At 42.8% G+C, this 18676-nt stretch overlaps 1 protein-coding gene across 2 annotated transcripts; it reads right to left on the bottom strand.

Moving 5' to 3' along the window:
• Positions 1-6692: 6692 nt before the first annotated feature.
• acp7 (acid phosphatase 7, tartrate resistant (putative)) lies at positions 6693-18541 on the bottom strand. 2 transcript variants are annotated; one of them, XM_070920487.1, is made up of 14 exons: positions 18434-18541; positions 18142-18262; positions 17209-17409; positions 16928-17110; positions 15743-15768; positions 14749-14846; positions 10547-10609; positions 9571-9685; positions 9210-9323; positions 8350-8416; positions 7875-7942; positions 7711-7782; positions 7209-7346; positions 6693-7094 (listed from the first exon to the last, which is right to left on the bottom strand). In XM_070920487.1, the coding sequence occupies exons 2-14, from the start codon at positions 18248-18250 to the stop codon at positions 7029-7031; spliced, it is 1320 nt and encodes a 439-aa protein (XP_070776588.1). In that variant the 5' UTR covers positions 18251-18262; positions 18434-18541; the 3' UTR covers positions 6693-7028. The 2 variants fall into 2 exon arrangements, with proteins under 2 accessions (XP_070776588.1, XP_070776587.1); XM_070920486.1 differs by having other exon boundaries at positions 18142-18278; positions 18434-18474.
• Positions 18542-18676: the final 135 nt, after the last annotated feature.

The following is an 18676-nucleotide window of genomic DNA, read 5'->3' as shown; positions in this document are numbered from 1 at the left end:
TTACAATTAACTTTCATGAACTGAAAACACACTGTGAAAGGGTCAAAGAAGAAAACACAGACATCACCCCAAAACAAGTTCACGGCTATTTAAATGTGCACAGTACCATGTACACACATTGTTACGCCTCTATCCTGACTGTCAGGTCGCCGTGGTTGTGACTTGATTACAAGGTAGCCCCACCCTAAAGCATACCCTGCTTCATCGTCTATTTTACTCTCAATGGGCATCCTGCTGTATTGATGAAGACTTGAGACTAGCGATTGAGACCATAAACCCATTAGGTAAATGTTTACTGAGGTAATAAATACATTTTCTCATAGGCTTCTATACAATCGGACTTCTTTTTGGAACCAGTGGAGTCACCCCCTGCTGGCCATTAGAAAGAAGGCACAAGGTACTTCCGCATTGGCTTCACTATTCAGACATGGAGGTTGGTGCTTGAGCTGTACTTAGGCAGAACTGCTTTAAACAAAATGCTAAATGCTAACAGGTATAAAGTTTGACATGTTCATCAGCTCAGTTTAGCATGTTAGCATGCTAACATTAGTTAATCAGCATTTCTGACCTGATGGAGGCGCTGGAAGAAATCACCAATGTCAGTAGTCGCCATCTGTCCAAATGTTTATGGCAATCCATCCGATATTTGTTGAGATACTTCAATCTGAACCAAAGTGGTGGACTGGCCGACATCGCCACCCCTAGTCCCATACTGCAAGCATGGCTAAAAATAGTGTATTAACAAATGGCTGCATATTTCTAAAGTGAACGCTGAAATGGAGCAGGTAATTTATGCACCAATAAACAGTGCAATGTCTTGTTCTTTGGTTACGTTATAACTCATCCATGGCAAGTGTCACCAAGTCTCGTCTCTTAATCCAAGCCAGATTCATCTAGATGATCTAGGTATTGAGAAGTAAGGTATCCTCACGGGTCTAGACATAACTGTCTGAGTCCATTTGTAACATGTCATCAGGCCAAGGACATCAATGTGCTCTAATGACAAAACCGCCTGCTATTGCTGGACAGATTCTCTGAATACTTTCTATTCTGTGATTTGAGACATCTGTGTTTTTGCAGTGAGCTAGTCACTCAGTTCCCATCCAACAGGCTGGTGAAAAGAGGAGGGTTTTTTTCAAGGTACACTGGAGATCTACATTGCCCATTCATTTAGATCTCCATAAACATTGAAAACCACTTTACCATCAGTAAGACAGTCTAGTCTGATCACACTCTTTCAAAAACAACACTGGATACCATCTCCCTGGGATAATTACCTTTACAGCCTGAAATGTGGCTTTTAAGACAGAGACAGTCTTTCAATGCTGCTCGTCGTCTCTTTCTATTTTATCCCTTGCTCGGTTACAAGCAGCCCTCATCCCAAATACAAACACTTATGTTCCTGACCCCTTTTCGGCCAGTGTGTCAGCCAAAACCAGAGGCCACGTAGGGCACCAAACCAGTGTGCTCCAAACCAGGGGAGGTCTCCTGTGTTGACAAGTGAACTTGAGATGAGAGTGCAGTCTTGCCAGACTGCCAGACTAACCTCAGGTGGATAAGAAAAAAGCAGCTTTGACATTGCTGTCTTTTTGCTGAGTGCTGAAAGATTCATCAGTGCTCGTCACTCCGCCTGTAGCATTGTGGATACCACTGGAGTTCCTAAAGAAAGTGATGCATCAACTCCCCATGGAAAATAAGGTGTTGAAATATCATCTTATGGCTAGAGTCAAGTTATGGCCTTGTCATAACACTCTTATAGAGCTAAATGATTTCCTTTGGGCACTGCTGGGATTGCTTACTACTGGGTGATTGTCATGTGAAATAGTAGCAGCAGGCATGTGTTAGAAATGCTCCAAAGGGCTCGCAGTTTCCACCCCTCTATTTGTTTCCTAATGTGAGGAGCGTGAAGTGTGGCCTCTACACGTGCCTGGAAGGTTGAAAACACTCAAAGAGTCCTCGGGCTCTCTTGTGACATTTTGAAGGGGGTAAGAGTGGTTGAGTTTTGACTGCAAAATCCATTATGACCGTTAATCACCTCATTCCTATCTAAATGGTTTTAAAACTGGAGCTTCAAAGGAGTTCTTGTGTTACCACTCCTGTAAAACACTGGACATGCATTGTAAACTACCCACTGATCTTTTCCTTTGCTAGAGCAAAGATCTGAAGTGCTGATAGAGTGATGGCTTTGTACCTGAATAGGCAAAGTTGGGCTATTCACCTCAACGCAGCCAGTGCTCTACAGTAATGCGGATTTAGCAGTGGACAGGGATCAACAGGAGCATTAGTTACACATTGTTAGCAAAACTTCCAACAATGTCAGGCCTCACTGATGTCTGGAGCCAAGTGTGAAAACGTAACAGTAACCAAAGTTAAAGGGGACAGACAGGCTGCCTGGCATGCGCAACATTTAGGACACAGGATAGGCATAATGAGCCTGGCATTGTTCTCAACAGCTTGTTGCATTCTGTGAGAGCATTTGGTCAGCAGTGCCAGCCTGTGAGAAAAGACAGCTCTGCCATGCTGTTTGTCTTAACCAGGCAGGCATGACGGAGCCCTGGGAGCATGAGCAGTAGTGAAATGAGTTGGATCCTTTTGGCCCGACTTAGACAACAAGTTGGTAAATGTCTTTAGCATTGGTTGCATGTTACAAAACAGGTTGATGTTGTAACAGCGAGGTGATAAGGAAGCCCACAACAAGACATTTTCCATGACAACAGATCCCCTGGGAAAGTAGAAAATGCATGCCACAATGCATAGTCTTGCTCATTTTAGCATAGCGAGGCTTTCTTCACAGTCAGTCACTGGCAAGAAGTCCAACATCATATTGTCGACAGATCAGGCTTAGTGAATTTAGTTTCCCCACACTAAGCAGACGGCTGAATGAGATTTTTTTTTTTTTGGACTCAACAAACCCGAACACGGACTTCTTGAACCGAGTGACATGCCCCAGCTCTGCCTGCCAACAGCATCCAATGTGGTAGCATATCCCTGTTGTCGCTCAGCTCTCAAGGCCCCTCAAGTGTTGAGGCTCAAAGTTAATGAGTTGAATCTCTGCCCCCTGGCTCAAAGCGAGCACTTCCTGCAGACTGAGAGGAGTCTCAGGTTGGCCTGCTGGAGCTTTCGAGAACAACCTCGTCTGTATGCAGAACAACATGACCTGTGTATCCTGAGGTTCTTCTGCTTAGCAGGGAAGATGGATGACTTGAAAATGAGGAGATAGGAGGACACAGAAAATTAGGGGCCAAACCCTTTCACAATTGCAGGATGATGATGATGGAGTTCTTCTTGCTTGACTAAAAAAGAGTAGTTAACCTAATGTCTTCCTGATAAATTGCAGTATTACTAATCAGGACGGATCACTGCCGCTCCATTTTCGAGTTGCCTGTTTATGTGCTTGTGGTCAGAACTGCATGGAAACTGTTCCGTCTGTAAATAATCATACACCGTACATTATATTTAGAGGGTGAAGGTTGAATCATTCTACTATACAGACTGACCATTTACATCAGTGGTTCCCAGCCTTTTTTTTCTCAGCCCTGTCAAATTAGCTCAGGTACCCCTTCATCAACTCCTCCCATATGTTCCAAATAACAATGATAAATAATAATGGATATTGTTAATGTCTTTGTGTTGGTTGGTTTGGTCAAGTTTGCAAACCAACCAATCAAATTGCCTTCAAACAATTTATCACTCCATTTTTCATTTCACATGCATTTTCATCACCTCCATTTTTATCAGTTAATTTCTGTTACTTCCACCCCTCATGTGTACATGTGTTAAAGGTAATCAATCAAAACGGTGCACATTTTGAAAGTGGACGTGTGTCTCCTTGTTGTACTGATGTGATTTACACCCGTGTGTAGACAGTGAGGATTCTTAAACTTCACTTTCAGTGTTATTTCGAACCAGGCAGTCTGCCTCCCATATCTCCAGAAATAATATACTGCTTTCATCAAATGCCCAGTCTGATCTATTTCGGTTCACATTTCTCTACTGGAGAAAAAATTGTGTTTTGTATATCCCTCACACACTTTGTATTGGTGTAAAAACAAAATCCTCAAAAGCTATCATGTTCACCTCAGATTTACTGTGGCAATATAGTGTTCACATGCTGGGTTCCTGTTGATGCCATACTCTGAAGCCCTGTAAGTCATTGTGGTGTTGATGTTGAGAGGAATTATGGCAAGAATGTGCAGTGACGGGCCTGGGCAGACTGTACTTGGCCGTTTGTCTCGGTGGTGGTCTGAGGCTGCTTAATAGTGGCGCTTTGGTTCTGGAAGAACACTGAGCTTCTGGATTGATGAAATATCCCCGAGATCCAGCATCTGAGGGTCTTGAATTCATTACACGTCCCCAGTCTCCACAGTTTAACCCTGCGATCAACTGCCGCCCCTTGATCACCCGTGGAGAGAAATACCACACAGAAGCCCTCTCCTGTCTCTTTGGGGAGTTTGTTGTTGAGTGTGAGAGCTACTAGAGACTCTTGAAAATAGATAAATAATGTTGGTAAGCCGCAGACTTTAACTGAAGGGAGTTCTGAGAGGTCTTACAGAGAGGCTTCACAACTGTTGTGAGAGACATCTGCTTCCCAATTTGGCATGTGGTCTTAAGAGAGTTCATTGCTTTTAGGGTTTACTGAGCCTTAATCTTGGGGAAGGATAAATAGCTGTTGATGTGTCATTAGAAATTAGCCTGCTGCAATGAAGTTAACTGAAGTGGGAAGTTCATGTGGTCATGTCAAGGTCTCAGGAAGTTTAGTAGTCTAAGCAGGTCCTGTTTTACTAGGCAAATCAACTGGCAATGGATTCCAATGGTAAACTAACCTGATGAGGACTAACAGGGCAAATGCACATTAAACCAGGAGCAATTTACATGACTGGTTACAACAAACCTACCGATGTACACTATCAGCGAGAAGCAGGGTATTTCAAATGGTTATAGGTGTGCTTCAGGTGTGAAGTGTGAAGACAGAATTCCTCAAAGTTTTCTTGAAACAAGCTAACACATCTGACCTCTGACCTGCCAAAGTCCTTGGCTAAGGGAAATAAATTGGCTAACATGGAGTTGCCGAGGAAGTGTAAGAAAATCTGCTGCCCCGTTAAAGGCAAGAATCAATTTCTGTCAACAAAAGCCTTTAACCACACTACCACAAACCTGCTGTTCCTCTATCATAGGCGGTAATAAGCACATCATATTTCAGCAACAGGCATGCGATCTGAAGTGACATGTTATTTTCTCGTTGCTCTTTTTTTCCTGGATTGTGATCAACTTTTTTTTTTCTGGATTTTAGGAAATCACATGAACTAAATGATGAGGAACGTGCACGCCACGTGACGCGCTCATTATTTAAGGCAAGAAATTTCCATCCATCCGTTTTTGCATCATACATTGACTAACTGGAAAACAACCAACTTTTATTGGACTATAAATGTGGTTGCTAACAATTGTAAACAAATGCAGTGATTCAATCTAGGGCTACAGCACATGCTCTCCTCTCCAGCCCACCCAGTGGTCTCTGCAGCCTGCACTTCATTGTGCCTCACACTCAGTGGGACACAACAATATACAGAGTACAGCGTGAGCAGGTCAAAGGTTAGGATCTCAGTGGTGCAGGGCCTTCTCCACAAAGATACTTTTACAACCATAAGGCTTTGTGTGAGTGGCAGCTAGCAGTAGGAAGGCACACCAAGAGCATGTGAGTGTGAGGTGTGATCACTGTATCCTTCGTCTGCCAGACACCACTGCGCAGCGGGACATTGACATCAGAGAGAAGTTCAACAAACCTTTGGTAAGATTTACAGACATGCTACTGATGCCTCACTACACTACATTTGCACTTTCTCAGCTTCTTATGGCTAACTTGTGACAAATCTTGACCAAGTGCACGCTGCTGTAATGTTTAACTTAGCTCAACTTTTTTTGTCCTTCATTCGGGTAAAAAAACTGCACTTTCCCTGCAGTGTTTGCACCAGTGTGGACACATATATGCTCTCATAGTGCTGCATGAGCTTTGGATAAAAATGCCAAATACCGTGTGTTTAAGTGCATGTTAACTCATGTGTGTAGTGTTAACGAATCATTGATTTTGTATATGTAGATTATGTTGTCTCAACAGAATTATGCAGAGACATGATCAAAACTCTGGCCCTAACAAGACAGCTTGACAACTGAAAACACAGACGCGTGCAGATCTGCGCTGGTTGGCCGCCAATATTCATCAGAGGCAGCATGCTGTTATAAGGAATTAATACCAACATAGTGGTGAGAGTCATGGCGTGAGCAACACTCCTCTGGGGAAAGCTTTCCCTCACTCTGCATGTGCCCAAGCCACAAGCATCCCTGAGTTACATAACAGTCCTTTTGTGTAGGCGTACACTTCCATGTGTCTTTTTTGTCTCAGGCCCTGACGGCCACACAGATGGACAATGAAATGAGATTCCAGTATCCTGATAGGATGTGCCAAGGGAGAATCTGTCATCCTGTTGGAGTGATAGGAGGGAGACCTGATCTGTGTAAGTGCATTTCCAGGTTTTTGAAATGAAAAATATGCTCTGAATGCAACGGGGCCTGGTGTCTGCCAGACTCATGCTGTCTATGTCTATTGTCAATGGATTATTCAGGCAGCGAGGACCTACATGTCTACCTGTCGATAAGAAGTTAAAATAACAAAACTTAAAGTTAGACTACAGTGATGGTTTTGGAGGAAGGACCTAAGAGAAGAATTTATTCACACATAAAACAATTTTTGATGCCTTGTGTACAAAAATTGTCCAGTAGAGCACCTCACAGCAAACTACAGTTTCATTAGATACATTCACAGTAGACAATGATCATAAAGTGTTCTTCTTGTTGGATTAAACATAGTGGAAAAAGTCTGAAATCAAAAGATTTGATCTTCTTAGTTAGAAAAGAAAGAAAAGAATGATGAGGAATGAAAACTTTAGTTTGGTTTTGAAAAAAAAGAAAAAGTGCTTATTTTATGTTCAAAGTGCATTTCCTGGGCAGAGTTTTTTTAAGGATGGCAGTCGTCAGAACCAGGCAGAGAAGCCATGCTTTTCCTTCACCACCCATATGCTGTCAATCACCTTGCCATACTGGAACACACAGAAAAGTCATCGTTATCGCTTGAGCAACACTCTTTGACCTTTACATGCATCCTTCCACCTTTGCTGTGCATGTGTGCGTGGTGTTCTTCCCCGTGTTCTTACCTGGTCGTCAGAGACCTGCTCTAAGTAAATGTGGGTGGCGTTGACCACTTGCATGCGGGTGTAGCCGTAGTCTGTGCTGCGGAAGGCACTCCACTCTTTGGGGTTTGGATTGAAATTGTCAGTCTTTTCTCTGCAGCCCTGCAGAGGAATCAACAGCGAAGAAACTGAATCTGTTAGTGACGAGCCTTTCTCTCTCTCTGTCCACAAAACCCTGTGTGACATTTACAGCTGTGGCTGCGCCTCGGTGTGAGTCGGGCCGCATTTTGATATGCCGATGACTAATCCCTCTGTGGTTGGATGATGAAGCATGCCCTGCTCTGCTCACCACCACATCAGAAAACACTTAACCAGAGGAGCAGCTGGTGTTAAACTCATGTGGCAGACCAACTGCTGCACAGAAAGGACTGTGTACAATACATAACATTGTTTTTGTTGATGCTGCTGTCAATATATGCATTAAGCTATGTGGAAAAAACGTTTACAGTGATGTGAAAGTACTTACAGCAGAGCCAGTGATGATGTGTACTGGAGCTTTTGGGTTCACATAAGGCTGCTCTTTGCTCCCATTGAACACCTAAAGAGAAAAACACAACATGTTTCTTTCACTGATCCAAACCAAAGACTATAGATGTAAGAAGATGGTGAGTTAAGATTGCAGAAGCTGACCTTGTCACCATAGACAGGCCAAAGCCTCTCATATGTGTGCTCATGTGCCCACAACTCCAGATCCACTCCTGTGAAAGATATTTGATGACAGTCAGAACAAATAACCACCCAAACAGCTTAATCAAACACATTTTGCTGTGTAATCTAATATTCCTCAGATCCTCTGCCCATTTCATTTTGAGATTTCTCAACAATCAACAAAAGCTTAAGATCTGAGCAACCAAAACTTCCAAAGTTCCACCACAAGTCGAATAATTAAATGCAACAAACAAAAGTCTGAGAAATGTAATACAGGAAAAGCATTTGCAAATGGGCTGTTGGGATGTCAGCCAGACCAAAATGCCTGCTTTTTTAATAAAGGATGTTTGGATTGCTCTGCGCTCTGCAACTGTGAGGACATTAGTCTGAGCGTGCAAATTTGTGATCTTAAACACCCATTAGCAGCACACAGCTGGTTGTCAAATAGAGACCATACCATAGCGGTAAAACAGATCCTCTAGACCAGGAGCTGGCGGTTTGGTGTCATTCCGTCCCAGTCGGACCTGAGATATAACAGAGAGGATTAATGACGACGTGAACTGGCAGTAGCCTCCGAAACACTACCTGCTACCTGAAATGCTACCTGGTGGAGCCCCATCATGCCCGTGCCAGCCTCAGTCCACACAGTGCCAAGCGCTGAGAGAAGCAAGTCTAAGTGGAAACTATTTGGTCCAAATTACAGTGATTATGACAGCATACCGTACTCAATGTGCTTATGGGCTGCGATGTGGACCGGCCAGCTTGCTACACGTGTGACACTGTCTGCTCCCAGGGGCAATTAAAATGTCAGGCAACCCGGCAGAAAAGGAATCAACAAACACCTTTATGTGATGAAATAAAACCTTAAACAATACAGATGTCCACACACTGCAAAATGAGCCTCTGCAGGCAATTTACAAAACGTGTAATGGTAATGATACAAGTTCTTTTGCTTGGCCAAATCAAATAAAATGATGTTAGGTACATAGTCGCATTACCAAACTGTTAATCATTATGCTTTGCTAATAAAATGTCTGCCATCAGGAATGCAGCTAAGCCATTACAACAGGAATTTCCACACTTGAGACCAAGCAGATGTGAGAGTGGCACCGTCCGCTGAGCCAGACTTTAAAGCTTCTCTTGACTTCCTGTTCCTATGTACATGCTTCTTAAAAGCTAGTCTCAGTATGAGTTTGATGCTTGATCACAAGTAATAACGCCAACACTCTCTGTGACAGGGTGAAGGAATCAGTAGTTTGGGTTACTGCGTACATTGCAAAAAGTGTATGAATTAACGGATGGGATTCGTTTACATACATAGGAGTCAAAGTTGGTACAGTCGTCCTGGTCGTCATCGGAGCAGTACATGGGTCTGTGTCCCATGGTGATGATCCATGGACGCACTGCTCGGTTCTCTGGCTTGTTGGCCTCCTAGGTTTGGAGAAGGAAGCGGTGAGGACACATAAATGTAAACGTGTGAGTGAAAATCTGAGATAGGAGACAGGGGTAATATGATTTTATTTGGAACAGGATGGGAAGTAAAAGGAGCTACTTTGACAGATAACATTGTGCTAAAATGGGAAAGAAGAGAGAGTCAGAGACAGGCAGAGAGCAAGTGTGGGAACAAAGGAGAGCACTTAGCCATCATCAACATCATGTAACTAGTGTGGTCATTAACCTCCAGGTCTTTCTTCAGCCACGCGTACTGCTTGAAGAGGAGCTCCAGGCCGAATTCGAGATAGAAATAAACCTCGGTGGAGAGGGAGATGATGTGCGCCGACCCCAGGTTCCAGCTGCGGACACACATCGTTAAAATGATACACGGCCTTGACCCAGTAGAGGAAGCCTGCTGAAAGTCAGCCCATAAGCAAGAGCAGGACCTCACTTTGAACTCCAGATAGTGTGAAAAATACTCCAGGCAACGTTTGGTATCTGACATTTTGCTGTTGAATGCAGTGCCAGATCAACTTTACTGAATAAACTCCTTGCTGTATTATGAGTGCTAACATCCTGCGGGGTTCATGGAAAAGCATGTGTTCTTTACATGAGCACTGTATGTTATGAACCGAACAGTTTCCAGTAGCAGTCGCAGGGTTTCAGATTGCCTCTCTGGTGTTCCCCTTGTTCCTAACCGTGCACATGAGGGAAGGGCTCTCAGCCAGCAGGCCTGTCTGCATTGAGGCCTGTGGACTGAGGAGTGGGAAGCTGGCCTGTGGTCTAACAAGGTATTATCTTACTGTCTGCGAGAAGGGGGTCTGTAGTGGGCTGTGAGTCACTTACTCAGATGTATAGCTCCTTTGTGTAGTCCCCATGTCCCTGAGATAGGAGAGGGAAACTAAACTAAGAGTAGGGAGCTCTGCTGCCAATTCCTCTGGGCTGCCTCTTACAGCTCATTAATGCTTACTGAAATACAGTAGGAGGTTTGGTAAAACTTCACATGATACTTCACATGGGGCCCCTGATGGAAAAGAAATGATTTCTCTTTCCTAGCTCTGTGCGTGCAGCTAGCATCCACTTCTGATTGGAAGTTCTCCTCCACTGACCAAAACTGCTTGTGGCTCTTTCACCTGTTTAAGCACGTCAAAGTCCAACTCAACTAAAGCAACAGTTGGCTAACTTATTCCATAAGGCTGACATATTTTCTTCTCCCTCACCTGTACCACAGGCTCTCCGTCTGGCCTGGCATGCTGAAGCGATTCCTGTAGTTGGAGAAGTTACTGTGGACAACAAAGATAAGGGAAAAAAAGTAAGTTTGAATATCTAACAAACAGCAATTAACACCACAGACTTCTGCTCTCCCTTATTTTGTGGTGCCGGCACTGGAGCTCAGAGAAAAGCTAAAACTGCAATCCATTCACAATACACTGAAGATAATTCTCAGCTTTGCTATAAGATATAAAGAACCAGCAATTCTTAAAATAGCTGCCTAGTTTAGGGGCAATTCTTTTGTTTTCTGTAACTTTTCAGTTTTCATTTCAACCTGGCAGAAAAGTCAGGGTGGTATATCATCGAATAAAGATGACCATCAAACTGTGGTGGTGACATCTGCTTCAAACTTGAAAAAAAAAATATGTAGCTCATTTTAGACGTTCTGAGAAACCGTACACTTTGCTGTAGCCAGGCTATCAGTGGCTGCCTCTCCAAATTAAAGGCTGCAGAAAAACACGGACGTAGCCTCTGCGACATCGCCCTACGAGTTTCTGATGGGATGTTTTGAAGCTCACGATCATGGTCAGTTTCTGGAGCCAGATAATCAAAATTTGGGCAATGTGGGGGCGCCGGGGTGGAGCTGAGATGGGGTGAGCGAGTAGGAGCCACCATGGCTGAGTGTACTACACCTGTCAATTAAGAAAACAAGCCTCTAAATATACGCTTCTTAAAACCATGACATCTTCTTTAAAGAACACTGTAATTTTAGATCCAGCGGCCATTAGAGGAATCACATCTTCCACAGCTGTTTCAGCACCGAGCTGTGGTGGTTCCTACTTGATCCAGATATAGTAGGATGCTTGCAGTGATCATTCCACCACTACTTATCTATCACTGCTACCTCAATCCCTGCCACTAATTTTTAGAATCTTTGCACTGCACCAAACTACAAAATCATCATCAAAAACAACATCTAAGAGTGCACCATCATCCACATTAAACCACCAAACAATGGGTGCACCATGCAAAAGGAAAAAACTCTCACAACCCACCAGTCTCTTTTCATGGTTTTTAATTTCAGCATGAAAGCAGGAACCAATCTTCTCAACGGGCCATTGACTAAGCAAGGTGATGGGATTGATTGTTTTCTTATCTTATATATGGGAGGAAAAAAATTCACTATTCTGGACGGGGCATGAGTGGGATGGTTCAGATCCCTGCACTTAGTGGGTTAATGTAGGGTTAGGGGTAACTAGATAACAGCAGGGGTCAGAGGTCAAAGGCCACGAGCACGGACACAAAAGGAGGATCACAGAGACTTTTGCTAATGCTGAATAAGTCTAAAACTAAGGAGACCTGTAGTTTATGTTGACACCGAGGTCAGGATTAAATGGCCAAGGCCAGGATGATAATCCAGCAGAACCAGAGTGCCAGCTGTGATCATTCAGCACAAAGGAGTACACTGTTTGACTCTCTTTAACGTCCATCTTCAAAACTTTGTTTCCAAAACTTCAAATTTCATATTCAAGTCCTGATTATTAGGAAAATATTGTACAAAAAAATCATAACATTTACGACTATGTATCAGCTGAAAACTATAGTATATCCTAATTCCAACCAGACCAGTAATGTAAGCTAAAAGAGAGCTAAAGAGTGAGATCTGCTCCTGTGAAAATCAGTTATGACCTGGAGTTCTCAGTCATGTCGCTGAACCAGGAACAGCCATAAAATGGGCTCATACTTCCATCTTGTGGCTAGGATTTGTATGAGCATATATGCAGAGGGATCTAAGAAGGCACCATCTACATATTAGAAATAAACAATCCCTTTTTTATTCAGTAAAACAATACACATACTCTCTAAAAAACCAAACAGAGTGATATAACCGGGCACGCCCTGAGGGAAAGGATTAGCCTGTAAAAATAAAGTCAACCACTGGCTCAGCTGTGGAAAATCTGATTGCGTACAAACTATGATAAGCTTATATTTGTTTCATTAATCTGCACTATGGGAGTCTAGTGTGACATGTGAGTCATCCTCTGTAACCCAAAGCACGCTTGTTTCCATGTGTGTTTGCTTTTCCATTAAAATACGATGGAGATAGAAATCTGGTGGCTGTCAGATTCAATGTGAACAACGTTGACTCTTGAACTGACCCAGCAAGACTTTCCCTCCTCATCACATCTTCCCTTTCATCATCTGATGAGCTTAATCCAGTCCGTTAGAGAAATTAAAAGGAACCAGTTGCAGTCTTCAGGAAGCATGTCACTAACTCCCGTCGCAGGACATTGTCTCAAATGGTGGCAGTTACTTCCCTGCCCCTCCGAGGGCCTGATGAACCACATTGTGCTTGGTGAACAAAGACAGTCTTGATTGGGGCCTTCGCATCTTCAGTGGATCAACTGTTCTCATCCTGCTGGAATGCTGACTGAAAACTTTTGTGGCCGGCCCTGTTTCAATTGCCTCTCACCCATTAGGTTTTTGAGGTTGGAAAGAGAGAGAGAGGAACTGAGAAGTACAGTGAGAGGGAGCACAACAGAGAGCGAGGGAGAACAGCAGGAGCCAGCTGCTGGGAATATTTGGATTCTTAACAACACCGCAGAACAAAACACACATTGAGGTATAGGAGAGGAGCTGGATTTCTGGTTATGTAATGCAGCGAGCTGGTTCTTGATATCAGGTTCTTGTGTCAGGATGCAGCGCCAAGAAAAAGAGACTACTGTTAGCAGCTCCGTAATAAAGACCAGGCACATTACACATGGCGAGGCCACGCGGGGACTGTCTCACTATAGCAGCGTCAAGTAAATATTATGGTGCAAGATCAGGCACCTCTAAATGTTTCAAAATGCATGAACACACAACTACCTCCAGCAGATGTGCTTGGAATTTAGGGATACATTCAGCTGCTGATCTTCAGGGTTTACAGCATCTGAGGCTGCTGAAGGTTTGGTCTCTATACTTTGTACACCTCTTTAATCATCTTGTATCATATTTAACAAAATAACATTAAACTGTACTCAAAAATGTATCCCAGAATAGACTGAAAATATTTCATCAGCGGGACAGATTATAGGCTACAATTCATACTAGTTTTGTTCTATATTAGGTTGTCAATACAAACCAACCTGATTAATTATTTGCAAAAGCTGCAAACAGGCTCAAACTCAAATCAATAAATCCAGGCAGCATTGTGGGGACATAATAATAAAGCAAAAGGGACAAAGACGCAATATGAATATTTCAGAATATCAATATACAACTCACTGCATGTGCAGTGGCACAGAAAGCTGCTACAATTTGTTTAGGACTATTTTATAACAAATTGTGAAAAAAGCCGACCACAGTTTCCCAGATTCTGAGCTCAAATTGCCTGTTATGTCTGACCAACAGTCCAAAACTGAAAGATATTCAATTTGCTATTGTGTGGGACAAAAAAAAGCATCAAATCCTCATTTGAGACGCTGGAACCAGCAGATGATTAGGATGTTTGCTTGAAAAATGCAGATCAATCAATAAGTTGCTGCATTGCTCTCTTCTCACTGTCCCGTGTCTCAGTCCAGAAAATCTTCCCAGGCTCAAATGAGATCAGCACATTCAGTGAAGATGAGTCAAAACGCAGTTCCCACCATCGCGGGGCTGTCACTGGGAACTGAAAAACAGATAGTGAAGCCGATGATTCCCAGTCAGATAAATGTTTGTCTTGGAGAGCGTTGCCTTGTTTAGATGTTGGTGGTTCCTGACACTGCTCCAGCCTTTAGAGACCAAAATAGCTCCCATCTGTTCGAATGGTACAGTGAGGGGTTTTCAGCAGACCAAAGTGTGTTCTTTATAGGGGAAAAACTGCGGCTGATGGATTCACAATCCCCTCAAAACACATGCACACACACTTAACATGTACAGTAGCCAGTTCTGAATGCAATTTGTCATGGGGTGTCTGGCAAGTAATTCTTACCAATATGGAATACGGCATTTACCACTGTTTTTCCCCAAAACCGTTTAATTATACTTCTGCCCCTGTGCCCTGAGCCGAATGTAAACGAAAAGACAAACAGTCAGACAGCTTCCATGTTGACTCACTGGCTGTGAATTTCTCTTGAAATTCCCGTCACTGTTAAAAAACAACTCTTCACCAAAATGTGTGTCTGAGTTCATTTATGAAAACACCCAAAATGTCAAGTAGAATGAGAAGAAATTCAGTTCCACCTACTATGTGGCTTCGTGGTTGCCTGGACAGGTCATGTAGGGCACGTAGGCTGCTAGGGACTGGACCTGCCTCATGAACTCATCTCCAATCCTGGCATTGTCCTGGAACAGTGTCATTCAGCCGTTAAACACAACGCCAAAGATTTTCCCTCTAGACAACAATGTTTCATTTCTCTCCATTCACCGATATTCAGCCAAATTAGTTTTAAGAAGTATGTCAGTCCATTTTCCAGACAGCTTCAGGAATGTATCATCAGCCTACCAACCAAACCTCATTGAAACCAGAGGCGCTTTTCTTTTTTCTGCACTGCTTTTAAAAACACACTGTGGTTCGTGGCTGTGCTGATGGCTTTTACCTGCCACAGCCATTAATGACCTTTCAGACAAAATTCCCTTTCTCTGTTTTTCTATTTATAATATCAGTGAAGCCGCAGGATGTACTTTCACATTCCAGCTAAAAACACAGCTTGGATGAATTATGGTTATTAGTCTGCTGATTGCATCTAGCATTTCTCCAAATTTGAAAAAAAAGAAAATGCATGAATAATGTAGGAACTCTATTCAAGAAAAATGATATGAGCATCCAAGACAAGGTTATGTCCGCTAAATATCAGAGATGACAGTTGGGAGGTTTTCAGATGAGCAAATGTGTTATTGAGACATTTGGGGTTTTGAATGGCGCTTATTTTATTCAAGAAATAGTAGGGCGACATGGCCCTAACTCTCGTCTTTCACCGCAGGCTTAAGGCATTTCACTGTAATGCTAATTATGAGCTGCATGTCTCAACCACAGCCGAGAGACTGATGATAAATAGCGGTGAGTCTTGGGATAGGGGCAGTGGAGAAAGGTAAAGTGGCTTATCTCATCTGTCATTGTGGAATTAATGGAATATCAGAGTGGCTTTAAGAATATACACATTTGATGAAAGATTGGCTGCCATTGACCTTACTGGGCACAAGTGTGATCAGAGTTCATGATACTGAAAAGAGTAAAATACCTCATGCATATCGTAGGCAAAGTCCCCTGTAAAACATAAAATCTACAGATTAGTGTTTAGAACATTTTAACTCTCCCACAGGACAATATGACAATGTATATCTTTGGTGCACTGTGCCAAAATTTGTTTCCCCAAAATGTTGTGTTCACTTGGAAGTTAGCCTTTATTTAGTTCTCAGTTTTGTCATTCGGGATAGGGATAATGCTATATTATAAGGATAATAGTTCAACATTTTGGAAAATACGCTTAATCACTGTCTTGCAGAGAGTTAGATGAGAAGATTGTGTTTGTACGGTAAATATGAAGCTAGAGGCAGTTCGGTTAGCTTAGCATAAAGACTGGAAACAGAGGGAAACAGCTAGCCTGGCTCTGTTCAAAGGTAAATAAATCTGTCTCACTAATTAATATGTTTGTTTAATCCTCACAAAAAACAAAATGTATAAAGGACAATTTGTAGTTTTATGCTGGAATGTATCATTTAATGAGCTTTAGAGATGCTAGTAGGCAGAATTTTTATTTTACCTTTGGACAGAATCATGAGAGTGGTATCAATCTTCTCATCTAACTCTCTGCAAGAAAACAAATGATGGGATTTCCCAAAATGTCAAACTATACCTTTAATAAATGACTAGTGTTCTACGATTAGCCTCAAATTAAAGTTTGATCTTGCTTTATGAGCCAGTCAAAGAATTATATTCTCTGTAAGCTCGTAAAATGGCTGTAAAACAGTGTTTAACTGTGTTTCAACTGACAAAGCCAACAAAAGGAAAGCAAAAAATTGTGTTATACTTTTATTCCCCGGCGGTAAATTGAGGCAGGGGACAAAAGCTAGAGAGCCAGAGATTTAGACCGACTTTTGGGGTGAAGAATTTTGGCACAGCACAGATCCATGTTCTGGTTAGATTCTACTTCCTGCCTATTCACATTTTCAACTGTGAAGTGATGGAGCAAGCAAGTGGCCGGCATCCAACCCATACTCTTCAAAGGCAAAACATACAAATGACAAATAGCTATTATTCTGCTCATTACAGTAATTACCATCATGATACATCTTCATCAGTTAGCTGACTTGATTTGATTTATGTTAATACAGTCTGTTGCCAGGTATGTGTGGATGACTAATGCCTTAGATAACAGCTTTTACAGTGCTAATTGTTGTAATATTTCTATCAGTGTGGAGCTTACCTATGTGCAGGATGACATCATACATGCCAAGCTGTGTCTCCTTTTGCAGTCGAGCCAGAGACTGAGGGTTCTCATTGCCCAGGTCACCGTACAGAGCAAACCTGGGACTGAAACTAGTGCTGTCATTCAGAGCAGTGAAGAAGAACATGTCGCTCCAGCCCTCATCACTCCCACAGTGGTAGACTGGAATTATATAGGAGCGGAAAAACTCTTTAACATGTTTATATGGAAGTTTCTCACAAGCCCAAAGTAAGAGTGAGTAATATTAAAGCTCTACCCACCATAAGCAGCAGCAGGTTTGAGGTCTGTCAGAGTGACTCTGTGGATGTACATCTTCCTCTTCTCCTCTCCTGAGTCCACAAACAGAGTAGCATCACCTTTGGCACTCATCTCAAAGAGCCGACCCCCCAGAAGGCCGTACTCCACCTTGCTGTCTGTCATATTGAAGGTGGTCCAGGTCACCGCCATAGAACCTGGCACTCCTGTGAAGAAAAGCCCAATTATTGGGATGGTGATGCAGATTGATCTGACAGAACAACTGGATTCACTTACTGGCGCATTTATAAAAGCCAAGAGATGCTTATGAAAAGGCTTACTTTGCACAAGAGTGGCACTTTTGATCTTGCCGCTGGCGAGATATAACCATCAGCAAGCTGAGTTAAGCTGACGACTGGCCAGGTACTCATTTCATCAAGACATCAACTCATTTAATGACTCCCACGTTTCACCTTCGTAAGGAATGAGCATTTATGCTGCACGGACTCTGTGAACCAAGGGTAACACCACTTTTGTGTACGGCAGTTGAGGCATTTACCTGCTGCCTTTAACCTAAATGACTTACAGAGGGTGCACAGGTAGCGTTTTTGTGCAACAGGACATGTTGCTGTTGCTGCTGCAGGGACTAAACCTTAAAGTTTCATCAAGGCCTTCAGCCATTAAAATAGCTGCATTACATGAAACACACTGACTTTTTTCAATATCAAGGTAACTGAAAGCGAATTTGAACTTCAGTGAACTTGATGCAGAGCTACAGAACAGTAACAAAAAGTTCAGCTCCATAAATACCCCAGTGCTATCTGTCATTATATTATTGAGTGATTTGTACAAAAACATCTGTAAATCTGCAACCCATATGATGATTTGTATCACTAAGGGGAAAACTGTATCCCTAAATGGGAACACATGAGGCTGATGGAGACGGTTCAAACACTTACCCAGATAAGAGAGGTGCACCTGCTCTGGCTGGGTCCAAATGGGAGGAACACCCAGCACCAACAGCGGTGCAAGGCTTAACAAGGCGCAGGCAGCAGGAACAGGCACCATCTTAACACTGGACTGCAGGAACAATGGCCTGGTTAAAGTCGCAACACACACAGCCAGAAAATATCACATGATCTTCAAAGCTTGTGCGCCAAACATCACATGACACTGAGTCTGATATAAAACCAGGGTGGATCAATGTATCCCCTTTTAAATTATACACAGTAGAGCCTTAAATTATCCTACCTGACCTCAGTGCCAGTTTACGCAGTCCTCTGTGGCAATAACACACACACACACACACACACACACACACACACACACACAGTGTTTCAGTCAACCCATATGATGAAACTGCAGAACCAAAACAGCAGAGTCAGCAAGGAAAGAGATGATGTGTCAATAAAAGCAGCTGATGTTGTTTTTCATTGTGCATTCAGGTTCTGCTATCAATGTGAGCTCAAGTGCAGCAGAAATTGGCCCACAGGC

Source organism: Enoplosus armatus, chromosome 15 (assembly GCF_043641665.1).
Source record: "Enoplosus armatus isolate fEnoArm2 chromosome 15, fEnoArm2.hap1, whole genome shotgun sequence".
In the NCBI taxonomy this organism is placed as follows: domain Eukaryota; kingdom Metazoa; phylum Chordata; class Actinopteri; order Centrarchiformes; family Enoplosidae; genus Enoplosus; species Enoplosus armatus.
Note: the sequence above shows the minus strand (reverse complement) of the source record. Positions and strands in the feature narration are given on the sequence as shown.